Genomic DNA, 26,868 nt, shown 5'->3' with positions numbered 1-26,868 from the left:
AAGTTTCTGAATTCTTAGGCAGATATATTTTATTTTCTTGACATAAAATAATGCACCTACCCAACTACTTCTATCAGAATTATTTCTACAAAACAAGGTATGGAATTCCATTCTCATAATTCCAGGTACAAGTTCCAACATACAAATATCATCAAAATCCATTTTACAAGGACTTCCCTGGTGGCGCAGTGGCTGAGAGTCCGCCTGCCACTGCAGAGATCGAACACGGTTTCGATCCCCGGTCCCGGAGGATCCCACATGCTGCGGAGCGGCTGGGCCTGCGTGTCACAACTGTTGAGGCCCACACCCCTGGAGCCCAGGCCCCGCAACAAGCGTGGCCCCTGCTCACTGCAGCTAGAGGGAGCCCACGTGCAGCAGTGAAGACCCAACACCGCCAAAAATAAATAAATAAATTTATATTTTTTAAAAAAATCCATTTTACATTTACTCTTTGCATTAAAAGGGCAAGTTCGGGGACTATCTCTTCTTAAGTAATCCTCCCTCTTCCATATTTCCATAGTCCTTCATATATACCTCTATTTCAGAAACCAGGATTCTGCCTTGTGTTCATATAGATATATGCACTCCATTAGAGAAGAGCTTACTTGAGGCCAGACACTTCTCTGTTCATCTCTGTATGTATTACCTAACAATGCTCATACTTTAAAAATATTTGTGGTATTGTATTAAATTCATTAGAGTCAAAAAGGTTTGATTAGGAAGGAGTGTGAGTGGGGGGAATTCCCAGAAACTCATATCCAAACAGTTTAACATCCGTTAAGTATTTCTCATATAGAGCAAAAAGAGGCTTTGTAATGGATTTAACCCTAGCTTCACAACAATTTGACATATTTTATCAATTCTAAGGTATGATTTTTCTTTACATTTTATCACCCTGAAATTTAGAAGATTCTTAAAACTCCAGGGGATGTTATATATACAAGTATCTAAAAATTCTTAGCTATACGTAAAATAATGGTGGGTCTTAAGACTGATGATATATGATACTGTGTACTTTAACAGTAGATGTTTCGATTTCACTAAGCTTCAATTTCCTACAATGTAAATGAGATTCAAAATACCTATCGCATAAGCATTAACTGTAATCATGCCTAATAAAGCTCCTGCCACATACTAATAACAGTCTAATTAAAGACAGCAATCTATTTTGTCATCATCACCACCAACAACAGTAAAATCATCACTATCTTGGCTTGACAGGGAATTGAGAGGAAAGGAAAGTTTTCAGCTGTAATACTGAAACACCATCTCTGTCTTCTGTTCTCCAATTCCAGTATACTGAAATTAATGTTCTCAATGGATACATAAGTTGCCAGTAAACATTTTGATTACCAAAAAACAAAATGAAACAAAAAACAAACAAAAACTGTAAAGGTCGTGAAAAGACTGATCTCCCTAGTAATAAACAGCTGAAGAAAAAAAATCACCAAATGACAGACTGTACAAAGCAGTAACTCTAAAGACCACAAGATGGGGATATAAACCTTTTGAGGCTGTTGCTGTTCCAGGAGTTGCTGTCTGAGATGTTCAAGATTTTGCTGCTGTAGCTGTTCTGCTATCTGATGAAAGATGGAATTGTTCACAGATTCTGAAACATGAGAACTAAAAGGAAAAACAAGTGGAAATGTATATTAAAATCCAATAAAGATAATGATAATAACTGAATATTCGAAAAGAACACCCCAAAATGCAATTAAATGGAACATACTCTACTATTATACTCTATGTTTACTTTTGAAATATTCACACAGAAAATAGAATACCTCAGAACATTAATACGTTAAAATAGAAATATACTCTTCAATAGTGTTTCAATAGATGGATCACATGTTAGAGATACTCTGATGAAGATCTGATATTACTGCCTCACAATATTAAAATACATATAAATTAGTACTTTTTACATTACAGCATTTTAAGAAAATCTCAATAAAACACTTATAAAAAGAGTTAAAAGTACTTAAGCATTGTCACTCTAACTCCTTCTTTAAACTATGAGACAGTGGGAAAAATGTTCCATCAATCACTATATGTGAAATCTACCATCATAATTGATTATACACTTCATAAAACTAATCTGCTTTCTTTAGAAAAGCATTCACATTATTAGGTATGTTAACGGAAACAGTGTTTAGATAAGAGGAATTAATAATTTAACTATACTCTGGGAAATTCACACCTGGAATACACCTGGAATTCTGGGTGCCACAAGGCAAGACATGAACAAAAAAGAGGGCATCCCAAAAGGGGCAATCAGGATGGTGAGAAGTCTTGAAACAGTTGGAAAAAAGTGTACTTCATCTGGAGCAAATAAACCTAAGGGGAAGAATGATACCTATCTTCAAATACTGGAATGGCTATTTCTTTCTCAAAAGGAAATGGAGCAAATTTGTTTCCTTGCTTCAGAAAGCAAAATGGATCAGTGTATAGAAAGCAAATCAAATAAGATTCAGTAACAAAAGATCATACAGTATTAAAAATTACCTTCTTGTCATAGAAGGCATTAAAACAATGGATAAATAACCTATACAGATGGTTAAAGGAGATTACTACATTGCTCAGGACACTAAGCTACATGATCTCAAATGCTTCTTACAACTTTAGAATTCATAATCTAAAACATTAGTTTTTAATTTTTTCAAGTAGAATCTCTATCATAAGCATATAACTGCAATTTTACATATAAGTATATTTTTAATATATTATCACAATATAGAAAACTAAATAACTATTGAAATAAGATTTCTAGAGGCTTTCCCCACTCATCATCCCTTTCTAATCGTCCCACCTTCCACCCCTGCTCTCCAACATCCTCCTTCCCTCTGGTCCTCTCATGAACCCTCACCGAACCTAAGGCTCTGCAGAACTGTATCACTGATTTAAAGAAAAACATACAATCCATTTCTTTAACAAACAAAATCCCTACAACCCTATTCCTTACTTCTGATTAGTCTGATCTACTCCCAGAATTTAGTATACTTCCTAGTAGTGCCCACTGGCACTAGAAGCAAACGTCTTTCCTATAAATATTCTTACAACAGAGTTAAATAACTTAAAGCCTAATATAGACAACAGAAAATAACACAACTAGATTTATCAACACATCAATTTTCCAGTAAAGAATATTGACATATCCCAATTATTTACAAAGTTCTTAGGAAGAGTCAAAATAACACAGGGAAGCAACAAGCAGCAATTCTACCATCTTTCTGTAATGTCAGAGCTCAAGAGCCTGAAATAATAACTCAACTCACTCAAAGTACACTCAGTAGCTCAATGGCAACGTCCCATACAATGTTTATAAAGATAACAGAAAAAATTTATGGTTTATAAAGAAAAACATAATGACTCTTACAGTTGAGAAGCTGGAATTTCCTTTTTGGGCTCTTCACTATGCTCAGAATCTTCCCCAAAATCAAACCTATCCATCAACTTCTAAGTGGGGGAAAAAAAAAAGAGAAAGAGACAAATTTAAAAGTGCTTTGCACAAATAAAAGTTGCAAATGCTATTTTGAAGGTCACTGACATCCCATTAATTTATCTCTATCATTTAAAATGTAAATGTTTCATATCATTTTATTGTTATACTCCAATAAAACATTTTATTTGAGCGGATCTTTACTTTTCTTCAGGGCATTTTGACAGACATTGCCTTATGAAGCAAAACAATCATGACACGCAGGATAAATACCAATACTCTTAACTTTATAAAAGAGAGGATTAGGATTAAAATAATTAAGTGGCTTGTCAATAGTAACAGAGCTTGATTAAAAAAAAAATCTAGAACTATAATCAACAGATCTGTTACTAGCGCAGTTCTCTCAGAATGCTCCATTGTCTTCTAAATGGTCAATTTAAAGACTTTTTGGAAGCTGCAGGCTAAAAAAGTCTAAGTAATAATCTCATAAATCAATATTTATACTTCTATGAAAATTACAGTAGCAGAAATAAAAATAATACAGATAACACTTCCAAAGTATTATAATAGTCCCATAAATAGCAAGAATATTAAGCATATCACACAAGTTAAACATAAAAGATTTTCAACTTTAAAAACACTATTCTTGGGGCTTCCCTGGTAGCACAGTGGTTGAGAGTCCGCCTGCCAATGCAGGGGACACAGGTTCGTGCCCCCGTCTGGGAAGATCCCACATGCCGCGGAGCAGCTGGGCCTGTGAGCCATGGCCGCTGAGCCTGCATGCCCGGAGCCTGTGCTCCACAACGGGAGAGGCCACAACAGCGAGAGGCCCGCGTACAGCAAAAAAAAAAACCAAAAAAACCCACTATTCTTTAGTTAGACCTCGATTTATCACAGCATAGTAACAACTTGTAAAGAAGCTTTCCTTTGAACTTTCACATATTTTACAATTTTAATTCTAGCAGATTAAAATTATAGGACGGACACCATAATTAATATATTTGTAACATCCATAAAATAAATTAGGAAGTATAAAAAATAATTATCTGCCTCAACAGTGAATACAGGGGGCTTCCCTGGTGACGCAGTGGTTGAGAATCCACCTGCCAATGCAGGGGACACGGGTTCGAGCCCTGGTCCAGGAAGTTCCCACATGCCACGGAGCAACTAAGCCTGTGCGCCACAACTACTGAGCCTGCCGCTCTAGAGCCCGCGAGCCACAACTACTGAAGCCCGTGGGCCTAGAGCCTGTGCTCCACAACAAGAGAAGCCACCGCAGTGAGAAGCCTGTGCACCGCAACTAGAGAAAGCCCACACGCAGCAACGAAGACCCAACGCACCCAAAAATAAAATAAATTTATTTTAAAAAAAAGTGAATACACAATTTTACTGACCAGTTATTATTAGTCAAAAGAAAATATTCTAAATGTTGCCAGTGGAATTATAAAATTACTTAATTTCTTTCAGAAATTTGAACTTTTTCTAAAATTTGTATCTTATAGAGTATGATGGATGTTAAAATATAAAATAGCGCTACGGTAAAATGTAATTTACAGAATTGGAATATACATGATAGTACAGAAAATTCAGTTCTTCATACAGAACAGATCTCTTATCTTAGTTTTTACCTTGTTAAAAGACACTCCCTGTTCTAGGGGATTAAGGGTGCTGGCTGCTGCAGCCGCTGCTGTGAGCTGTGCTGTAAGAGCCTGCAGCTGGACCACAAGGCCGGCATCCAGGGCTTGCAAGATGGAAGGCTGAGGCTTCTGCTGCTGTATCTGTAAAGTCTGTATTAACTGCTGAAGCTAAAGGGTGGGGAAAAAAAAAAAAAAGAAAATTACTACAAACAGGTGTTGGGTTTGTAATAAGAATACTCATCTAAAACTTTTGGTCAATAAAATTTACCATTCTACAGTCTAGAGACCAAGAAAAAATATATACTAATTTAAAACAGTTTTTTTTTTAAAAAAAAAAGACTTTTTGTGTGTGCCATATATAACACAGTCCTTAATAAGTTTGTCTTGCTTCTGGAAAGTCAGGGAAGTTTAAACAAAATAAAATGATCACACCATGACCAACGGATAAAAAAACTCATCACAAGCAGACTTTTTTCCACTAAGCTTTTTCATCCCTTCTTCAATTAACTCAATCTCTGTAAAAGGATGAGCACTTACAACTGCTTTTACTATCATTCAGATTTACCATCTGATAACACATTCCTGAAAGCAGCTAAGAAAATAAGAAATCTGTCCCTTGGAGCAGTCTGAAACTAAGGAAATTAAAGGTGAATAGTGTCAACAAGAGTTGAAAGCAATCCCTGTCCCCCCATTCACCCTCCCTCTTAAAAAATAGAAACAGTAGTAAGATGCTGAAGATAGTTCAGTTCAGTAAACCCTATATATAACCTAGTAGTAATTAATACTTTCCTACTCAAGATGTAAACCCAAGTTAAATCTGAAAATCATCAGTTTAGAATAGAAAAAGAAAAATAGAAAAGCTATTGCTAAATAAGACATTTGCACTCTTCAAGTTCAGTTTACAGTGGGAGAAGGTAAAAACATGCACGATGAAAGTAAAATAATTTCATCTGAAATAGCAACATTAAGAAACAAACTAGTGTCTTTACCCATCATACCAACATTTACTACAAACTACTAATGTGACAGGAAAGAAACTACAAAAACATATGATAGTTGAGCTACTGCACTGAGGAAGCTCCAAAACAGGATGGATGAATAAGAGGGAGGGAGAGAGGGAGGAAAGAAGAAAGTAAGGCAATTATCACATTTCTCCTTTACACATTTTAAATGTTCCTTTTGACATCTCCATTTCCCCCCACAGCACTGTTATTCTTTCAGGTACCCAGGCTCAAACACTGCAGCACCCTACTTTCTTTCCTCTGCTCTGACTTCATATCTTATAGATCACTGTGTCTTCCTGACTCCTTGTTCTATTCTTCCAGAAAATCCACACTCTGGCCAAAAGTATTTTTTTAATAGATGTCTTTTAAAATGACATTTGCTTTACGAATTACTTTCAAAATATCATTATCACAAAAGGTTATTAATTCTATAATTTAATCTAATATCCAATTCAGTTTCCCAACTGTCCCAAAAATGTAGAAACTGGATCCAATCTAAGACGATAATTGAACTGTTTTTTTACATTTGTAAATCACTAAAATGGTTCCATATTTTTTTTGAGATTGTCTTTTAAAGAGTCCACAACTGCACCGTTTTTTACTTATTCATATCACAATTAACCTGCTTTTTAGAGGATAAGTTAAAAAAAAAAAACCAAACAGATGCTAGACTATCCTCATATCTTTCCATGACTAGTTCCATTTAAAGTCTCAATTCAAATGTCACTTTGTCAAAGATGCCTTCTCCTGGCTACCCTAATTCTGACCCCTTCCCCCAAACTTAGTCACTGTAAAGACTTACCCTGTTTTAAGTCATATATCACTATCTAAATAATGTTTTATACTTCTTTACTGTTTGTCTCCCCTAAGATAGATAGGTATCTTCTTCAAGGTAGAAGACTTCCCTGCCTTGTTACTGGAATAACAATAGCACCTAATAACGTCTGGCACAAACTGTGCACTTAATTATTTTGGTGTGGAACGAATTATTTGTAAAATAATCTTTAATGGCATAAAAGTGTTCATGATGCATTACTAAATGAAAAGAAAACCAAGTTACACAGTACTATATGTAGTGTAGTCATTTTTAAAAAATAAAACACATACTCCTTAGGTGGTACATAATGAAACAATGTGTTAGGAAAATAATAAGTCCTAAATCATTGACATAATAAAAAAGCTGCTCACCTGTTGGCCTTGAGGACTTTGTAAGATCTGAGCTACAGCTGCAAGTGTATCTGTATTTGTTATCTGAGACACCCACGGATCAGGTAAACCTTGGACCACATTGGCTGGAGTAACAGGTGTCACAGGAGTTCCTTTTAGAAAAGACATCAACCCAACCCCAATAAATATGTAGGTACATAAATAAGACTTGGAAAAGTAGAGAGATTTGTTCTGTCACTTTTATAAAATATGTACAGATTTATATAAATGTAATTTTACTGTCTCCATTTTGAAAAACCATTACAGAATCAGGTATGTTAAAACAACAACAATTAAAAAAAAAAACGACCTAAAAGAGCTATCCATACTTGTTCTCAATTAACTAAGTTACTACTTTAAAGGAACCTACAGGGATTTCCCTGGTGGTGCAGTGGCTAAGACTCCACGCTCCTAATGCAGGGGGCACAGGTTCAACCCCTGGTCAGGGAACTAAGATCCCACATGCCCCATGGCATGGCCAAAAATAAAAAATAACTTAAAAAAAGAAACAAAATAAAGGAGGCTTTAATACTTGCAAGTCATTAAAAATCTTATTAAAGAAGAAAATTCAATGACATAAGGAAATATTCAAAATGCAATCTTTCATGAAAAAAATTATTATAAAATAGTGTGCGTAACATAAAACTATTTTTGTTCCAAAATATGTGTCTCTGTGTATGTATACACACACACATCAAAAACGAAATATATACCAAAATGCTAACAAATGTAATTCTTGGACTATGATAAAAAATTTCAAATGTCATTTAAATACCTTAAAAAAAAACAAAACATGATTTTGAGATTATTACTAAACATTCTCCTCTCCATTAAATAAATTTTTCAGGGTTCTCTTTATATTAGTAGTCTTAGTTCACTGTGAATATCAAGATGATATATATGCAAGTTTAAAAGATTACAGTCTAAATCAGGAAAAACTTAACTGACACACCAATTTCCAAAGCTCATTATGTTTCTAGGGATTTTAAAAACTAAGCTTTTTAATTTTTAGAAAAGAATTACACACAAATATAACTTCTGATTTTATTTTTCACTTAAACTGCATTTCCTTTCATTTACCTAATGCTAGACAAATTCTCCTGCACTGTCAAATTATTATTTCATCTATGAATAATCACCTGAAAAGCATGAATAGAATACTCAGAAAATCTATCAAAGCAACATACCTGGGGTATTGCTCATAGCAGCAGTAGTACTGGCCAAAACAGGTGTGACAACTGGAGGAGGAATCCCTGCTGCCATATCCAAAAGAGGTTGAATAATCTCACTTTTAAATACATTATTCTTCTGCCATAAGTTTAATACTCTCACTATTTTACTCTACAGGAAAAAAGAAAAATGATATTTTGGTTTTTTTGCTTTCAAAACCTTAGCACAGTCATATCTTAGAGGCTACTTGGACAATAGATAGGAAGGATGGATTAAAATACTGCTATGATACTTTCCAGCCCTGATATTATGTTTCTATAATTTTGCATTTATTAACTTTAACTCACTTGCAAAAATATTCATTCTGATGAATATACAAGTTAATGAAAGCAATATTTAGCAGAAAGAAGGAAGGAATGGTAACTAGGTTTCACCTTCTACATGAACACTAATGAAATGGTTACAGTTAGCTGGAGAACTGTGTTAAGGATTCTGAGGCTTAGCACTAAAGTTATATTTACTGTTGATTTTAATTTTATCTTTTAAAAAAGTAACTTCAAGAGAAAATCCCTATCTTATGTGACTTTAAAAAAAATTTTTCATTTTAAAACTATCTAAGAACAAGAAAGGGTATTTCCTCACATAAGAATTTAACCAAATTTACTTTCTGCCACCACTGTTCAGCATATAAAAGTTCTGTAAACAGCAGTATTAGTTACTGACTACTGTAATGCTACTTAACTCCAGTAGAATAAGTTAAATGACAGAGGCTGAAATTAGTACTAAAAAGAGCCTTTTGTTAAATAATCTATTTTGTAATGGGTTGTTTTTGTTTTTTTTTTTTTTTGGCGGTACGCGGGCCTCTCACTGTTGTGGCCTCTCCTGTTGCAGCGCACAGGCTCCGGACGCTCAGGCTCAGCGGCCATGGCTCACGGGCCCAGCTGCTCCGCGGTATGTGGGATCTTCCCAGACCGGGGCACGAACCCGTGTCCCCTGCATCGGCAGGCAGACTCTCAACCACTGCGCCACCAGGGAAGCCCCAGGAATTTTTAATATCTGGTTCACCTTTAAATCACTCATAATATTATATCGACATATTTTCAAACTATGTCCAAGCTAAATTAACATGCAAATTTTTGTATTTCAAATGAAGCATAAGAAAGTTACACAAAGAATGCTTCTGATTTAACTATCTTCTGATTTAACTATTTTTATATATTTATTTAACTATTATTCTATATTTAACTATATCTTCTGATTTAACTATTTTTCCTAAGATGTAGGCACTAAGAAAGTGTCTTATATTTTTTTTGCTTTACATAAAAAAACAAATCTTCCAGTTCCCAAGATACTCACCAAGCACTAAAAGTAGTCCCCATCTGGTAAGTATCATTCTGTGTATCTACCTACACACAAATAATGCCTCTCCTTTATGGAGTTTATGCACTGAGATTACAGCAGCAATGTAATCTTTCCTACTATGGTTATTAAAAAAAAAAATCCCTATATACTAAACTTTATTATAAATGAGAAACATTATTATTATGAAATCTACGAATTCAAGACTGACTTGTTCATTGTAACTGATAGAAATCCAAGTCCAAACCAGTGAAATTCCTAAATCAAAGTGTTTAAGTTACTTCAAAAATGTTTATATAAAATTTCAAATGAGTTATTTTAGGTGGGATTCTAAGGCATCTACTTTAAGTCTCAACTGTGATGGGTTACTTAAAAACTAGAAGCATTCTTTCTGCCTGCATAGAATTATCAACGTACCAAAGTTAATTAAAAGAAAAAAATCTGCTTCAAGAAGCATATCCAAGAACAGTTTACAAAGAATGATACAATGATAAATTTATCTCCATGTCTATTATAACAAGACTTCTTTTGTTTCAAAACTGTACAATAGTTAAAATTAAATTAAATTAAAAATAAAAACTACCTAGGGCTTCCCTGGTGGCTAGGTGGTTGAGAGTCCACCTGCTGATGCAGGGGACACAGGTTCGTGCCCCAGTCCGGGAAGATCCCACATGCCGCAGAGCGGCTAGGCCCGTGAGCCATGGCCGCTGAGCCTGCGCGTCCGGAGCCTGTGCTCCGCAATGGGAGAGGCCACAACAGTGAGAGGCCCACGTACCGCAAATAAATAAATAAATAATAAAATAAAATAAAAAAATAAAGACTACCTAATCTTGTACTTGAGGGAAGGTAAAAGATTTGTGGTGAGCTTTTAAGTTTTGTGGCTCTTCCTCAGAGTAACAGTTAGTCTTCACTTGTTCGTTCCTTTTCCTACAAAATCAATACTGCAATCAACTCTGTCAGAAAAAGGACACTAAATTTCCAAATCAGCATCCAAGATACGTAACCTTCTACTATCTTTGAGCACCTATGAGGATAAACAGCGCCTTTTTATTCTCCCTCAGGTCCCAAAGCTTTTGTTTAATGTGGGAAAGAATATTTATTCATTCAGATCCAGCAGACCCAGTAGTGTGGTTTCTAGCACTAAGAAAACTCTACCATGACAAAGGAATTTTGATATGCAGTTATTTTCTATTAATTATTTGGTAAATCCACTTTTCACAGACACTAAATAGGTAAATATCAGCTCAAGTCAAATAATCAAAATTCTGAATTGGTTGTGTGTGTAAATAAGTAAGATTTTAGGATAATTCCAAATGCTTATTAGAGCCAGTTTCTTTAACACCAACTGCTTCAATAAATTAAAAAGTAGCAAAATCAGGGCTTCCCTGGTGGCGCAGTGGTTGAGAGTCCGCCTGCCAATGCAGCGGACACGGGTTCGTGTCCCGGTTTGGGAAGATCCCACATGCCGCGGAGCGGCTGGGCCCGTGAGCCATGGCCGCTGAGCCTGCGCGTCCGGAGCCTGTGCTCCGCAGCGGGAGAGGCCACAACAGTGAGAGGCCTGCGTACCGCAAAAAAAAAAAAAAAAAAAAAAAAGTAGCAAAATCAACTATATCTTTCCACTCTGTTTAAGAAAAGTCTAATAACAAAGAGGAACATGGAGAGTGCGATAACTAAATATTCAAATTCGGAATAACAAAGAGTAAACAATAACATAAAATGATAAAATTAAGATAATGTAAAGAGTCTCATTAAGACAAAAAAGGTAATTACTGTAGTGACTTAAAAAAAAAGAAAAAAGGCAGCATACCTTGTCGTCTCCAGGGCAACGATATAAATTCTGGAAAGTGCTAATGATGTTATTACTAAATCTGGGTGCGAACACATCCTTTTCTTGACCAAACTGATGTCGAGATTGTCGTACAATAGAGTCAATAACATAAAGTCCAGGTACCTTGTATTCTGGTTTACACTGAAGAAAAAAAGAAGAGTGGGAAGGGAAGCAAATGAGAAGGTTAAAATTCTTGATATACAAATGTCACCACAAATCCTGTACAAACACAAAAACACTGCTCATACTGAGGTGATGAACATTCGAGGTTGACTATTCCACACCGTCTGTCTCTGGAATGGTATTTGAAAGAATCTACTTTGGCTACTCTACATATTCAGTTCAACTGCCAATCACCTAAGTTCTGAAATAGCGCTGAGTAACTGGCTTGAACAATAAAAAACAAAAGATAAGGTACTGTTATAATAAAAAAAAATGTTTAATGATTTTGAAAAGCCAAATAAAAGGAAGCAGCAAATTCAGGAAAGAAAAGCACTGGTAAAAGCATTGCCAACATGCCTTAGACTTCGTCTGAAACATATAGGGAAAGGATTTCTGTACTAATGAAGGTACAAATCAAATGACAAATTGTAACACTCCAAACACAATGAACCCAAAGTTTCAAAACTTTTCTCAAATACCACACCTACACAAAAGACAAGACACTACCATTATGATTCTAGGAATCTATCCTATGAAAACATTTTTTAGCTACTCCACTGATCAATGTTTCTCAACCTTACCCATTACCCAATCTGAAGAATATGAAAGTCTCCTACTTTCCAGAGCACAAGGAAGAATCCTTTCACTATCAAGCTCACTGCTTCGATTTCTTCCATATCCAGAAGCATAAGAACACCTGCCTCCCAAACATATACTGATAAAAATGAAATTATGGCTGCAAAAAGCAGGGTCAAATTCTGGGTGTAATTCGGTATTTCACCCAAAGTAATTTCATAGAAATCATATATGGACTAAATCAAAATTGCATTCTTGAAAAACTTCCTGGAAACCCAAGGACCAGTGGGTAAAGGATCCTCAATCTACCTCCAACACAGACATACATGCTTCTAAACAGGATTTTCAGTCAAGACAATGAGTGATTTCATTCTGCAAAAAGACTAGATGATTCTTCATTTGTTCCTTCAAATCCCTTTTAAGAACCTTCTCTTTAAGGTCATTATTAAGAAAATGAAGAGACCTTTAGCACCAATTCACAAGTGTCTACTGCAAGGTTCTGGCTGTTTAGTACTTGAAACATTTAATAAAAGGGCAGCAATGCTGGTGACTGGACATTAAAGTTTTAGGTTTAACCTACCAAAAAGTTTCAAAACTGTCTGCTCGGGCTTCCCTGGTGGCGCAGTGGTTGACAGTCCGCCTGCCGATGCAGGGGACACGGGACACGATGCCCCGGTCCGGTCCGGGAGGATCCCACATGCCGCGGAGCGGCTGGGCCCGTGAGCCATGGCCGCTGAGCCTGCGCGTCCGGAGCCAGTGCTCCGCAACGGGAGAGGCCACAGCAGTGAGAGGCCCACGTACCGCAAAAAAAAACAAAACAAAAAAACCTGTCTGCTCTATTGAAAGTTACTGTTTTAAAAGTCTGAAATAGTTTTTTCCCTCACGTTCCTCCCCAAATCTAGCATATCTGTCCCTCAGTTCATATAACTGGCCAAGGCTATTTTCCTTTGACTACCATACATTCAAAGAAATATTCACCTAGCCAGGCAAATAATACATCCAGTAAAGAAAAGAAATTTTTTTAAATTTAATGAAAAGCAAGACAACTCTGTTAAAAATCATCTATTTCCCAATGCCGAAAACACAGATAAAATAATCTGATATATAATCTATTACTTTACAGAAATGATTATCTTGAGACTAAGGCTAAATAAAATTTATAAGTTGCTGGTAAGAGTTATTAAAATTAATACTGAATGGTAAGTAATAAAAGTGATTAATGCAGTGAGTTTTGTTTAAACAAATACACCTTTTTCTCTGATTTATAATAAAAACTCGATTATAAACTCACAATACATAAGAATCATGAGTACATAACACAATAAATGGGCCTCCCTCGCCTACTGTGAAGATTCCAAAGCTTCAAAAATGTTAGCAGTTTTATTATTAAGCTATAAAGATAATTCTTCCACAATATCTTTAGAAACACTATATTAACGTGTTATGGTACAGAATTTCCTTCACTGACAGACTAGGCATTTTTATGTGTCTGCCACATAAAATGGCAAAAAAAAATTATGTACGATTTAAATGTTGTAGAAGTTTTAAGATTACAATATTTGGTAAACTTGGCTAAGTCACCAACTAGAAACTTGAGAGGCGAATTAAGACCAAAAAATCTGAAATGTTTTCAATGTCTTTTTCAAGTTCTGGCAGTACTGAAAACACAAGAATTCCTAAGACTCCAATGTCACGAGGTATTTTTTACACTTTGAATAACAATTGTGGCTGTACTTACAAAGCACTAAATGATGCTGACAGGAGCATGTAAGAAAAGAGGGCTGGTCTCAGGAAACAGTTATACCTAATACCAAATGAATTCTCACAGTGAATAGAGCATGCTTCCAAAGGAAAGAGAGGAAAAGGAACCATTCTGAGACAGCCACAGCATTCAGTTCTTCACAAGGTCTTCTCTCAGGAGAAACTTTTTAACCAGAGCCTAACTTGCCGAGGTTGTATCAGAGCCTAACTAACCCACACTTAGGGAAACAGAACCTGCATTTCAACAAGATCTCTAGGTAATTCCTGTGCACAAAAGTAGTTTAAGAAGCACTGTTTATAGACACTGAACCTTTTGAAAAAGATTTTTAAAAGCTTTAGAACAATGAAATTTTCCAATCACCAACGTTTGTATTTTCTAGTTGGATTTACCTAAAACACAGCATACGTGTTATTTTACCCCATGCCTTAAGCTTCAACTCACGAGTTGTTCACCTCAAAATATGTTTTACCAATACTTTAAGTTTTGAGAGAACAAGACTTTAAGAGAAAAAAAGCTGAATCACATAAAGGTTAACTGATTTATTCAAGATTATCTAGCTAGTTTAGTGACACAGTAATATCACTTTGATTCATGCTCCAGTCAACTATTTTCGTTCAAGAAACACACTGCAACCTTGCCAAGTCCTTAATGCCATTTACCTCTGATCCTCAAACTGGTTCTGCTTACATCTAGGCATGAACAATTGGCAGAATACAAAACCTAAATTCAATTACAGATATCCTACAGTACAATATTACAAGTTATAAAAGTTATGTACTCCTCCCAAAAAAATGTGGCACCAATAGGGCACTGATCACAAAGGGGCAAAGAAATATAATCTAGTCACCTCGGGCCCTGGTTACAAAAAAAATTACTAAGTGTATGCCAAACAGCTGTTTTCAACTTCATCTCCCTCTGCTTACCCCGGAAAATGGAACTTCAGGTCTATATAATAAGATGTAGGATGTGTAATGCCCTAATGGATGAGACAAAATGAATCAGCAGAAGGAAAGTGGCTGGTATTTTTACTACATTTTACCACATCTTATCTAAAAGGAAGACTGCTCTCTAAGCATTCAGCTTCAAATAACAAGGGAGAATTTCTTTAAAGGCTATAAAAAATAATGAATCTATAATTTCATTAAAAATCAATCATATTGGGGGGCTTCCCTGGTGGCACAGTGATTAAGAGTCCGCCTGCCAATGCAGGGGACACGGGTTCAAGCCCTGGCCCAGGAAGATCCCATATGCCGCGAAGCAACGAAGCCCGTGCGCCACAACTACTGAGCCTGCGCTCTACAGCCCAGGAACCACAATTACTGAGCCCGCGTGCCTAGAGCCCTGCTCTGCAACAAGAGAAGCCACCGCAACAAAAAGCCTGCTCACCGCAACGAAGAGTAGCCCCCGCTCGCCGCAACTAGAGAAAGCCCGTGCACAGCAACAAAGACCCAACGCAGCCAAAAAATAAATTAATTAATTAATAAATTTTAAAAAAATCAATCATATTGAAACATTTTCTTCAAGGGACGGATGCTCACTACGGCAACGCAAATTAACAAAAACATCTATCTAAAAGTTTTTGTTTTTAGAATTATCCAAAAAGCACTTTCATTTTAACTCTTAATCAGATATTAAAACAAATGGAATCACTTCTGAACAGTCCATCAAAACAATTTAAACTTGGGTATTTGATTTAAAAGAGAAGAGTGCAGGCCATTAATCTATAGTTACAGAACATTTAGCGTATATACAGAAAATTATATACTTACTTTCTGAATGAATTTCTCAACACTCTGTACCACATGTTTATAAAACTAAAAGAAAAAAAAGAAATGTGGTTTTAAATGTTTGATTAGAACTTTCCTGCTAAACATACGGTTTAACATAGCTTCAAAGGTCTATCAAAGCAATGAATTTTAATCATGAATTTTGATTAAATTCATGATTAAACTAGCTATGATTAGTAAAGGGATTCTTCAAGTAGGTGTATGATCAGTATATCCAAAGTGTGTTACGTTAACACAGATACAAAAGAATTCTATTACAGTCTTTAAGAAAGCAAACTTTCACAAATAGGTTGACAGCAAAATACTGGTGGTAAGACACTGGTAGATGTACATTCTTCCTTCCTGGAAAAAAAGCAAAGCTCTCCTTTAGTATCGTTTTATTGGCTAAATTAGGTTAGTACTAGAAAAATCAAGTAACTGAAAATAAAGAGCATTAATAAATGTGTGCAAGGGAGATGTTTTCAACTTCATTATCTTCCTCTGCTTCTCCTGGAAAATGGAACTGCACGTATATATAACAAAACACAGAGATGTATAATGTTCTAAAGGATCAGCCAAAACGAATCAGCAGGCAGAGAAGTGAGCACACACATTAAAAATTAGAAATGGGTTTCTATCGATTATGTGAAAACTTAGATTTAAGTTTTATGAAACAACACTATGAATAAACGTGAAAAAAATTAGATGAAAATTACAGGTTAAACAAAAATTATCTGGAATTTGTACCTAATTTAATTTTAATAGCTCAATGGCAACTGCACAATCAGCACATTTCTGTTTAAAAAAAACTGTCCTGAACTGTACTTCTATTTATATTTCTGATCCCATGAATTATGCTCTTTAGGGACATCCCCTTAGACTGAAGAGACACAAGAACTTTCAACTGAACTGCAGCAAGAAATCCAACATTTATAAAGTCAAAAACAAAGGAAAACTGGGACTTCCTTGGTGGTGCAGTGGTTAACACTCCACGCTCCCAATGCAGGGGGTCCAGGTTTGATGCCTGGTCAGGGAACTAGATCCCACGTGCATGCTGCAACTAAGAGTTCGCATGCCGCAACTAAGACCTGGCCCAACCAACCAACCAACCAACTAACTAACTAAATGTATATAAAAAGGCGTATTTTAAAAAAATAAAGGAAAATCTCATTATTCATATTCACCAAATCAAAATCTACAATAAAAGTTTCCTTACTACAAAGTAACAGTTTATGCTACAGTTTAAGTTACTCAAGCAAAAAAAAGCCAAACTACTTAAAAGTTATTAGGCACTTTATAAGTAACTAAACATTTAAAATCAATATATAAAATAGTAATTACACACTGAGTGGTTTTTATTAAATATTAATTTTTCTGGAAGACATCTCGGCAGTGCTTCTTGCTTCTAGTTACTTCATGTACTATATGTAATTGAGTAAAACAACTTACGGTTAATTCAAAGATACTCAACTCACATAGGCCTTCTTCCACAATAGGTTATCAGAAGTTTTGTTGACAGTGTGCAATGTTAACAAGCACCCAGAAAAATAATCATGTCTCTAAACATTGATAGAAAGCCAATGACTTACCTTAATATGAAACACAATATCATCTAAATCTGATTTAAAAGGCAGTTCAAATATCAACTTACATATGTATCAAATGCAGTTTAAATTAATACAGTACTGCAAAAAAGTTGGTCTGAACTCTTCAAAAATGTCAATGTAACGAAAAAGAAAACAAAAACAAAACAAAGCAAAAAGGCTGGGTGACAGGATAAATAAATGACAGGATCTCGACTGGATCCTGAAAATGCACAGGTGCAGGTGCTAAAGTTAATACTGAAACAACCGGTAAATGAAAGTGTAGATTACATATTAGATAATAATATTATATCAAAGTGAAATTTCTTGCATGTGATGTGTATTTGGTTACCTAGGAAATCTCTTTGCTTTAGGACATTCAAATTCAAGTATTTAGGGACTATGTGCTAGTCTGCATGAACACTGAAACGAACTCTCAAATGATTCAGCCAAAAAAACGTGAAAGTGTGTATGTACGTGCTTCAGTGTGTGTGTGTGTGTGTGTGTGTGTGTGTGTGTGTGTGTGTGTGTGTGTGTGTGTGTGTGTGTGTGTGTGTGTGTGTGTGTGTGTGTGTGTGTGTACACGCCCGCGCGTGTGTAGAAATAAACCAAATGTAGCAAGATATTAACACCTGGTGAATCTAAGAGGCTATGTGTTGCTCATTATATTATGCAACATGTTTGTGTTTTTTCAAAATTAAAAACATTAAGACAGTACCAATAAATCAAAATAGTACAGTATAACATGTTTAGACTAATTGAGAGAAGATCAAAATCTAGCTGATTTTATTCTGACTGTTGCAAATTACTTCTCTTAGACCCTTCCAACAAGTGAAAAATGGAAATAATGTTAATACCTATTCCTTAGAGTCTTCTAATTAAAAAGTATTCTGTTCAACAAAAGGTTATATTAAATGCATCAATTATTAATTTTCAGAATAAAAATGATAATAATATACACGTTCGCATACTCTCAGGATCATGACCATAAAAATCAGATCACAATGAAGAAGGGTATAAAGCAAGCAGAAGAGACTAACGTTCTATATTGAGTCTATCAGATAAACTGAAAAATCACTTCTTTGAAGAATTCTCTATCTTAAGGTGTTTACTGGTCACTGTCCTTATCCCCTCTTTGATATTGTGCATATAAATACAGGGATTTGAACTATAATACTATCAGATATTAATTATAAGTTTGAAAACTAAGTTTGGGGCATTAGAACACTGCAAAATCAACTACCTAAATTTTCTCCTAGTAGTGATTCTCTGTAAAGAATTTGTTAAATCTAACAGATAAATGTTATTAGTCAAAGACAATTTATTCAGGGAATTCCCTGGTGGTCCAGTGGTTAGGACTCAGGCGCTTTCACTGCCGGGGCCTGGGTTTGATCCCTGATCGAGGAACTAAAATCCCGTAAGCAGCGAAGTGTGGCCAAAAACAAACAAAAAAACAAAAAAGACAATTTATTTAAATAGTGGTGCTTCTGGTTATGAGCTAATGCTCAGAGCAGGAAAACGTATCACCAAATATCTATAGGTTAATACCTACTTAATTAAAAATAAGCACTCACTCATTCTCAGTTTTAACAACCCTACTAGAGCAGGGAGTCTTAGCTTTGGGGACAAGAACATTTTGGAGAGATGTCTATGGTCGAGCTTCATAAGGTCCCTAAAACCAAGAAATTTTATGCAAAATTCTGTACATATGTGTATTTCTCTAGAGATGACCCAACCTTTTCCTGAGATTTTCAGAAGTATCCATAAATCAAAACCACTGTTATCAGAACAATGGCTAAATACCTGTGGCCTCTTCCCACAGTTTAAATGTCCTATGTACAATGAAGCCCAATTATTTTCCATAATGGCCCATTTTTAAATCTATAATACAATCAATAAGAAAAAGAATACATTAATTTTTTTAAAGAAACCTTTTCTTAACTTGTATTTCAAGATTCTGTAAAGTCAGTGTGACAAATAACAATGTTAAACACGTTCTCCACAATGTGGCTACATCTAAAATCTTACCTAAGAAAAATAAGGGAAAATGATTGCTTCCAAGTTTATGGAACAATATTTATCAAGATATTAAGTGTTTATCTCTAGGTGAGAGAGTTTGCAGGTGACAGATTTTCATTTTTGCGTTTTTTCTCTTGAACATGTACTGACTCTGAAAAGAGGAAGACAACATATAATCTATAAAAATCATCCCTCCTGCAAAATATTAGTGTAGTATTTCCTTTGAAAAACACAAGAATAAAAGGTGTTACTCACCTTAATAGCTTTGATGGCTGCTTTAGTAATTTGGGTCATTTTCGCTTTAGAAATGGGTGGCTTGTAGTCATTCAGGGAATACAACTGATGAAAAAGAAGAACAAATTTTAAACACAGCAAAACTGGTCTCTAAGAAATTACATGAAATTACCAACCATTTCTATTTTTATATCCTCAGTGAAATTAAAGTGCTGCTTTTCTTTTAAAAATCAAGTTCAACATTATTAGCCATCAAGCAAATACACATCAAAACCACAATGAGATTATCACTTTACACTTACTTGCTTATAATCAAAAAGACAAGTGTTAGCAAGGATGTAGAGAAACGAACCCTTATCCACATTACTAATGGGAATGTAAAATGGTGCAGCAGCTTTGGAAGACATTTCGGCAGTTTTTCAAAAAAAAAATAATATGTAATATGACCCAGCAATTCCACTCCCAGGTATATACCCAACAGAGGTGAAAATATACGTTCCCATAAAAACTTGTACACAAACGGTCACTGCAGCATTATTCATAAAAAATTCATTTAAGAAGTGGAAACCACCTAAATGTCCATCAACTGAGGAATGGATAAACAAAATTTCTTCTACCCATTCAGTGAAATATTAGCCATGAAAATGGAATGAAGTACTGATACATGCTACAACATGGATGAACCTTGAAAACATGCTCAGTTTAAAAAGCCATATTTAAAACATGTTACAGAATTGCATTTATATGAAATGTCCAGAAAAGGCAAATCTATTGGTGATTGTCTAGAGCTGGGGGAGCTGGGGAGAAATGAGGAGTGATAACTAATGAGTAAAGCATGTTTTTTAAGTGACAAAAATATTCTAAAATTGACTGTGGTGATGACTGCACAACCATACTAAACACCACTGAATTATACACTTTCAATTGGTTAATTGCGTGGTATGTGAATTACATCTCAATATAATTGTTTTTAGAAGTCAAGCGATCTAATATTTAGCAATAATCCCACCCCCCCGCCCCAAATTTTTGTTTTAAGATTTCTCATATACGCAAAGGATAATAATACTGCTTAGAGAGAAAACGGATGAAGACAAGGTGGGGGAATTAGGCAAAAGACAAATAACTAAGCTTAAATAAATACTGATGAAAACTGGTATTAAATGATGCTGGGAATTTAACTACAATGCTATAAGATATTAACTAGAAGCCTGGAAACTAAGCTTTGGCCCTCAGAACATCGCAAAAACAACCTGAACAGACTTGCAAAGCAACTCAAAACAACACTGGTTGGTTAACAACTAGGGAGTCCTCTAGAGCGGGGCTCCCCAACCCCCGGGGCGGGACAGCAGTGGTCCATGGCCTGTTATGAACCGGGCCGCACAGCAGGAGGCAAGCGGGGGGGCGAGTGAGCGAAGCTCCATCTGCTGCTCCGCATCACTCCTGTTCCCGCCTGAACCATCCATCCCGGCCCCCCAATCCCGTCCATGGAAAAACTGTCTTCCACGAAAACGGTCCCTGGTGCCAAAAAGGTTGGGGACCGCTGCTCTATAGCCTTTGCTCCAGCAGCCCTTATAACCTATTCATCACTGAATTCTATTGATTTTTACCCAGTTTCCTCCATGTGTGCCTCTTCTTCCTCCAACCACTACCATGACCACAGTCCAAATTACCTTCATCTCGCACATTGTGATAGCATGTCTATCTTTTCAAAAACTAATCTGATCAGGTGACTGATACTCACCCACTTCCTCTACCACCCTAAAAGGTTCAATGACTTCCCACTCTTTGGAGATACACAAAAATCTACACATACAAGGCCCGTGCCTGATCTAATTCCTGTCTACCTTTCCAGTCTCATCTCACACCATGCTCCTCTCCCCAGCTCTCTGCCCTAGGCACAACGGTCTTTTTTCAGTTCCCTGCCACAGAGCCTTTAAAAATGGGCTTGTTTCCTCTATTTGGAATAGAACTAGGACCTCCCTACTAGTTTATGCATACTCATTCATCTTAGTTAAAGCATCACCTAATGCGGAAAGCCTTCCCTACAACTCCCCAACCAGAGCTATACCACCTTTTTTTTTTGCGGTACGCGGGCCTCTCACTGTTGTGGCCTCTCCCGTTGTGGAGCACAGGCTCCGGGCGCGCAGGCTCAGTGGCCATGGCCCACGGGCCCAGCCGCTCCATGGCATGTGGGATCTTCCCGGACCGGGGCACGAACCCGTGTCCCCTGCGTTGGCAGGCGGACTCTCAACCACTGTGCCACAAGGGAAGCCCCTATACCACCTTTTATACCCTCATTGTACTGTCACTCACCTTTGAAGCATTCATCACAGAATTTGACACTTACTTGCATGATTATTTAACTAATATTTGACTTTTAAAAGGACTGTCCCAAAGGGTGACAAAGACTGACATCCTTGAGACAAAGGATATAAGTTCCTTTAATGCAGTTTAAGCAATAAGACACTAACTGAACACCAAGAGCTGTCCAAACTGAAATCAACCTTGGGAGAAGTATAAACGTCTTTCCCTTTAAGTTCCCACAGAGGTGTCCACTTGTTGATGATACTGCCCAACCGGGGTTAGGATCCCATCAGATCATTTAAGAAGCTACCTCTGTCAAACTCACAGGGAATTTTAATATACTCATGGCCTCAATTCCTACCTGTCTGTTTTAGAAAATCTAACTGTATGCCAACCACCTCACTAGGTGCAAAACAACATCAACACAGTGTTTTCAGCAAGCTGTGTAGAGCAAAGGTCAATTTCCCATTAGTTCTTAGCAGGCCCAGACTGCAGCCCATCTGAGATCCAGACCTGCCCTCTCCTACTAAAGAATAAGCTCTAAGAAGAGAAACTCTGCCTTTTATGCTTAGATTTTTTTCCCCCTTTGTCCAAACTGTATCCTCGGTGTCTGGCAGAGAATAAGAATTCGTTGAGAATAAGAATTTGTTAAGAATAAATTAAAATGAACAAGTACATATAAGACACAGCATTGTACAAGCTTTGCACAGAAAGACCTGGATTTTAATTCCAACTATGTTACCTTAATACAAAGTTGCTAAACCTCTGAACCTTAGTTTTCTCGTTTAGAAAACAGAAGCAATACTCATTTTACAGAAACATTGCATATAAAGCTTTTAGAACATACTTAAGTCACTCAACAGGGTTAGCCATTATTAAATTAAAATCCTTCTCTTTGGAGGCATTCTCCATTTAAATGAATAATATTAAAGTATGCATCAAACATTTATTCACTCAGGTACCTGAAGGTACATTCCATAGTAATTTATATGACTGGGGCAATGAAGAGGCACCAGGGTCTTCCTATAGTTGACAATACATTACTTCTTTCATTTTGTGTGGTAAAGCCCTAAAGTTTCAATCAAGCACTGGTCCATATTCTAGCAGATCAAAAACTTTGCTCTCTTTCTTCCTTCCTTTTTTTATTGGGCGGGGGGGGAGGTTGGGAGAATGATGTAGGGAAAATATAGCTTAGACTTGTAAAACATTTCAACAGCATGAAAAGTCAGCTCTTATCAGAGACCCTCTTTATTTTTTTAAATTTATTTATTTACTTTTATTTATTTGGCTGTGTCAGGTCTTAGTTGCGGCACTCGGGGTCTTCGCTGCAGCATGCAGGATCTTTCGTTATGGCGTGCAGGCTCCAGATCGCGGGGGCTCAGCCGCTGCAGTGCACAGATTTAGCTGCCCCTCGGCATGTGGAATCTTAGTTCCCTGATCAGGGCTTGAACCCGTGTCCCCTGCATCGGAAGGTGGATTCTTATCCACTGCACCACCAGGGATGTCTGAGAGACCCTCTTTTTAATACTGCAGAAACTTAAGGTATTACTTAGAAAAATACTAAGCAATTAAGTACTTTTCAAAGGCCCACTGAATACATGTGCTTCCAACTAACCATTTATTTAGATTCTCTAAAATCTCATTTCTTTATTAAATCTGACAGCCAGAAAAGAGGCATAGATCACTTCATCTAATTCTTCACAGAATGCCTTTACTAAAATTTAATGAAGTCCCAGTCCTGACGTGTCCTTCCTTTGGCTACTCAAGACTTACGGATTCAAAGGAAAGATACTAAACAACAGCCTGGGCTTTCAGTCTAACTCATTCATTCTTTTGTTTTTCAACTCCTTTCAGTTACATTGCAGAGTGCTCTTTCAATCAGTAACACTTAAATTTTCTATTCTATCACTTGTATGTACCACATGAAATGCACATTTTTAGATCTGAAAACAACTTCTTCAAATCAAATCAGTTTCTAATGACTTCAATCAAGGTTTGAGAAATCTTTAACCTAAACGGAGATTTCTCAGTGGCTGCTGGCTACTCCCCCAAAAAACTCATTTCTAATGAAGAGTTTTTAAGTTGTCCATTATTGATTAAGCCAGGGGTCAGCACAGTAAATATTTTAGGCTTTGGAGGCTACACACTTGCTATCGCACAACAGGCATATTTCATTTCACCGTGCTTTGCAACCCTGTGTCAGTGAAGGAGGCAGGGTGATAGACCTCTTGCACCAAACAGTCAAGTTGTGAATACAAAGGAAAAGGTCTTGAAGGAAATTAAAAGTGCTATTCCAGTGAATACGTGAATGATGAGCCAGCAAAGCAGCCTTACTGCTGATACGGAGAAAGTTTCAGTGGTCTGGATAGAAGATTAAACCAGACACCACATTCCCTTAAGCCAAAGCCAAATCCAGAGCCAGTCCCTAACTCTCTTCAATTCTCTGAAGGCCGAGAGAGGAGAGGAAGCTGCAGAAGAAAAATGTGAAGCTAGCAGAGGTGATTCATGAGATTTAAGGAGAGATGCCATCTTCTCCATAACATCAAAGCGCAAGGAGAAGCAGCAAGTGCTGATGGAGAAGCTGCAGCAAGTTATCCAGAAGATCTAGCTCAGACCATTAATGAAAGTGGCTAAACTAAACAACAGATTTTCAATGTAGACAAAATAACCTTATGCTGGAAGAAGATGCCATGTAGGACTTTCTAGCTAGAGAGGAGAAGTCAATGCCTGGTTTCAAAGTTTCAAAGGACAGGCTGACTCTCCTGTTAGGGGCTAATGCAGCTGGTGACTAGCTGAAGCCAATGCTCATTTACCATTGTGGAAATCCTACACGCCTTGAAGAATTATGCTCAATCTACTATGCCTGTGCTCTCTAAATGGAATAACAAAACCTGGAGGACAGCACATCTATTTACAAGATGGCATACTGAATATTTTAAGCTCACTGTTGAGACCTACTGCTCAGAAAAAAAAAAATTCCTTTCAAAATATTACTGCTCACTGACAATGCACCTGGTCACCCCAGAGCTCTGATGATGTACAATGAGATTAATGTTCTCATCTGCTAACACAACATCCATTCTGCAGCCCATGGATTGAGGTGTCATTTCAACTTTCAAGTCTTATTAAGAAATATATTTCGTAAGGTTATAGCTGCAATAGAGAGTGATTCTTCTCATGAATCTAGGCAAAGTAAATTGAAAACCTTCTGGAAAGGTTTCACCGTTCTTGATGCCATTGAGAATATTCATGATTCATGGGAAAGGGTCAAAACATCAACGTTAACAGGAGTTTGGAAGAAGCTGATTCCAACCCTCACGGTTGACTTCGAGGGGTTCAAGACTTCACTGAGGAAGTAACTGCAGATGTGGTAGAAATAGCAAGAGAAGTAGAATTAGAAGTGGAGCCTGAAGATGTGACTGAATTGCTGCAATCTCATGATAAAATTTTAAAGAATGAGGAGTTGCTTCTTATGGATGAGCAAAGAAAGTGGTTTCTTGAGACAGAATTCTATCCTGGTGAATATGCTGTGAAGACTGCTGAAATGACCACAAAGGATACAGAATATTACATAAACGTGGTTGATTAGGCAGGATTTCGGAGGACTGACTCCAATTTGAAAGTTCTACTATGGAAAACTGCTTTAAAAAAGCACTGCATTCTACAGAAAAATTGTTTGTAAAAGGAAGAGTCAATCCATGCAGCAGAAACTTCACTGTTGTTTTAAGGAATTACCATGGCCATCCCAAGCCTCAGCACCACCACCCTGATCAGTCAGCAGCCATCAACAGTGAGGCAAGACCCTCCACCAGCAAAAAGATTACAAGTCACCAAAGGCTGAGATGATGGTATTTTTTAGCAGTAAGTTTTAAAAACAAAGTATGTACATTTTTTAGACTGAATGCTACTGCACACTAGTATAGTGTAAACATAACTTTAATATGTACTGGGAAAGCAAAAATTCATGTGACTTGCTTTATTGCAAAATTTGCTTTATTGTGGTGGTCCAGAACCAAACCCGAAACATCTGAGGTATGCCTGTACTCAGCACTACCCCTGGGTAAAGAAAGCAGCCACAAACAACTCACATGAATGGGCAGGGTGTGTTCCAACATAACCTTTTTACAAAACCAGGTCAACCCGATATTGGGCAATTTTATTTCTCAATCCTACAAACACTCCACTTTGTTTGTTTTTGGATAAACACGACACTCTCACGTCCTGCCAAGTGTATTGAGGCCTTTCCTCATCTATGCACTGAGTAAGGCTCATTACCCAAAATTTAACAAAATGTTGTACTTCATGCTTTTTATTTCGAGCAAACTCTCCACTTCAAAAATCTTAGTGCCTTTCCCAATTTGAGCAATATTAAATGAATTCTACCATGACCCTGGAAGAGTGCAACAAAAAAACATGTGACCTGACAAACCCAAGAGAACCATTAAATTGGGGTAAAATCTTGCTCATTTACAGATTAATCTTATGCCTTCAAGGTTGATTCTATGTCCAATATGAATTAACCTTAAGTGTGAACCTAAAATATTAATCAATCCAATTCATTTTTCTCTACAATGGTCCTTCAGGGCCTTGAGAGTACTAGAGTTAGGATCCTTCAAATCTCCTAAGAAATCAGACAATCACAAAAGTTCCTGGATCCAACACAATCTTGGTACTTTCAATTCAAGATAGCATGCTGACCACCTTTTCCTTTTCTTCTTCTTACTGGCAGGATAAAAAAGGAATAATTTTTTAAAGGTATTTAAAACTCACAATAAAAAGTAGAATGGGAATGGGAACAGAATAAGCAGACAAGAAAATT

The 26,868-nt window shown here is 36.6% G+C and overlaps 1 protein-coding gene across 13 annotated transcripts in view; it reads right to left on the bottom strand.

Annotated features, from left to right (window-relative positions):
* SCAF8 (SR-related CTD associated factor 8) overlaps positions 1-26,868 on the bottom strand; it is a 199,270-nt gene that overhangs the window by 146,435 nt on the left and 25,967 nt on the right. For all 13 annotated transcript variants that reach the window (XR_004529298.2, XR_004529292.2, XR_012324923.1 and 10 more), the window contains 8 exons: positions 19,767-19,850; positions 15,913-15,957; positions 11,623-11,784; positions 8,474-8,627; positions 7,269-7,399; positions 5,068-5,244; positions 3,377-3,456; positions 1,506-1,623 (listed from right to left, as the gene is read on the bottom strand). Coding sequence is in view for 4 of the 13 variants with exons in the window: in XM_033867880.2 (XP_033723771.1) it covers positions 1,506-1,623; positions 3,377-3,456; positions 5,068-5,244; positions 7,269-7,399; positions 8,474-8,627; positions 11,623-11,784; positions 15,913-15,957; positions 19,767-19,850 (951 nt within the window). In the remaining 9 variants the exon portion in view is untranslated. The remainder of the gene's footprint in view (positions 1-1,505; positions 1,624-3,376; positions 3,457-5,067; positions 5,245-7,268; positions 7,400-8,473; positions 8,628-11,622; positions 11,785-15,912; positions 15,958-19,766; positions 19,851-26,868) is intronic.

The sequence above is a fragment of the Tursiops truncatus genome, chromosome 12, assembly GCF_011762595.2.
Source record: "Tursiops truncatus isolate mTurTru1 chromosome 12, mTurTru1.mat.Y, whole genome shotgun sequence".
Classification (NCBI taxonomy): Eukaryota; Metazoa; Chordata; class Mammalia; order Artiodactyla; family Delphinidae; genus Tursiops; species Tursiops truncatus.
This window is presented reverse-complemented; position numbering and strand designations above follow the sequence as displayed.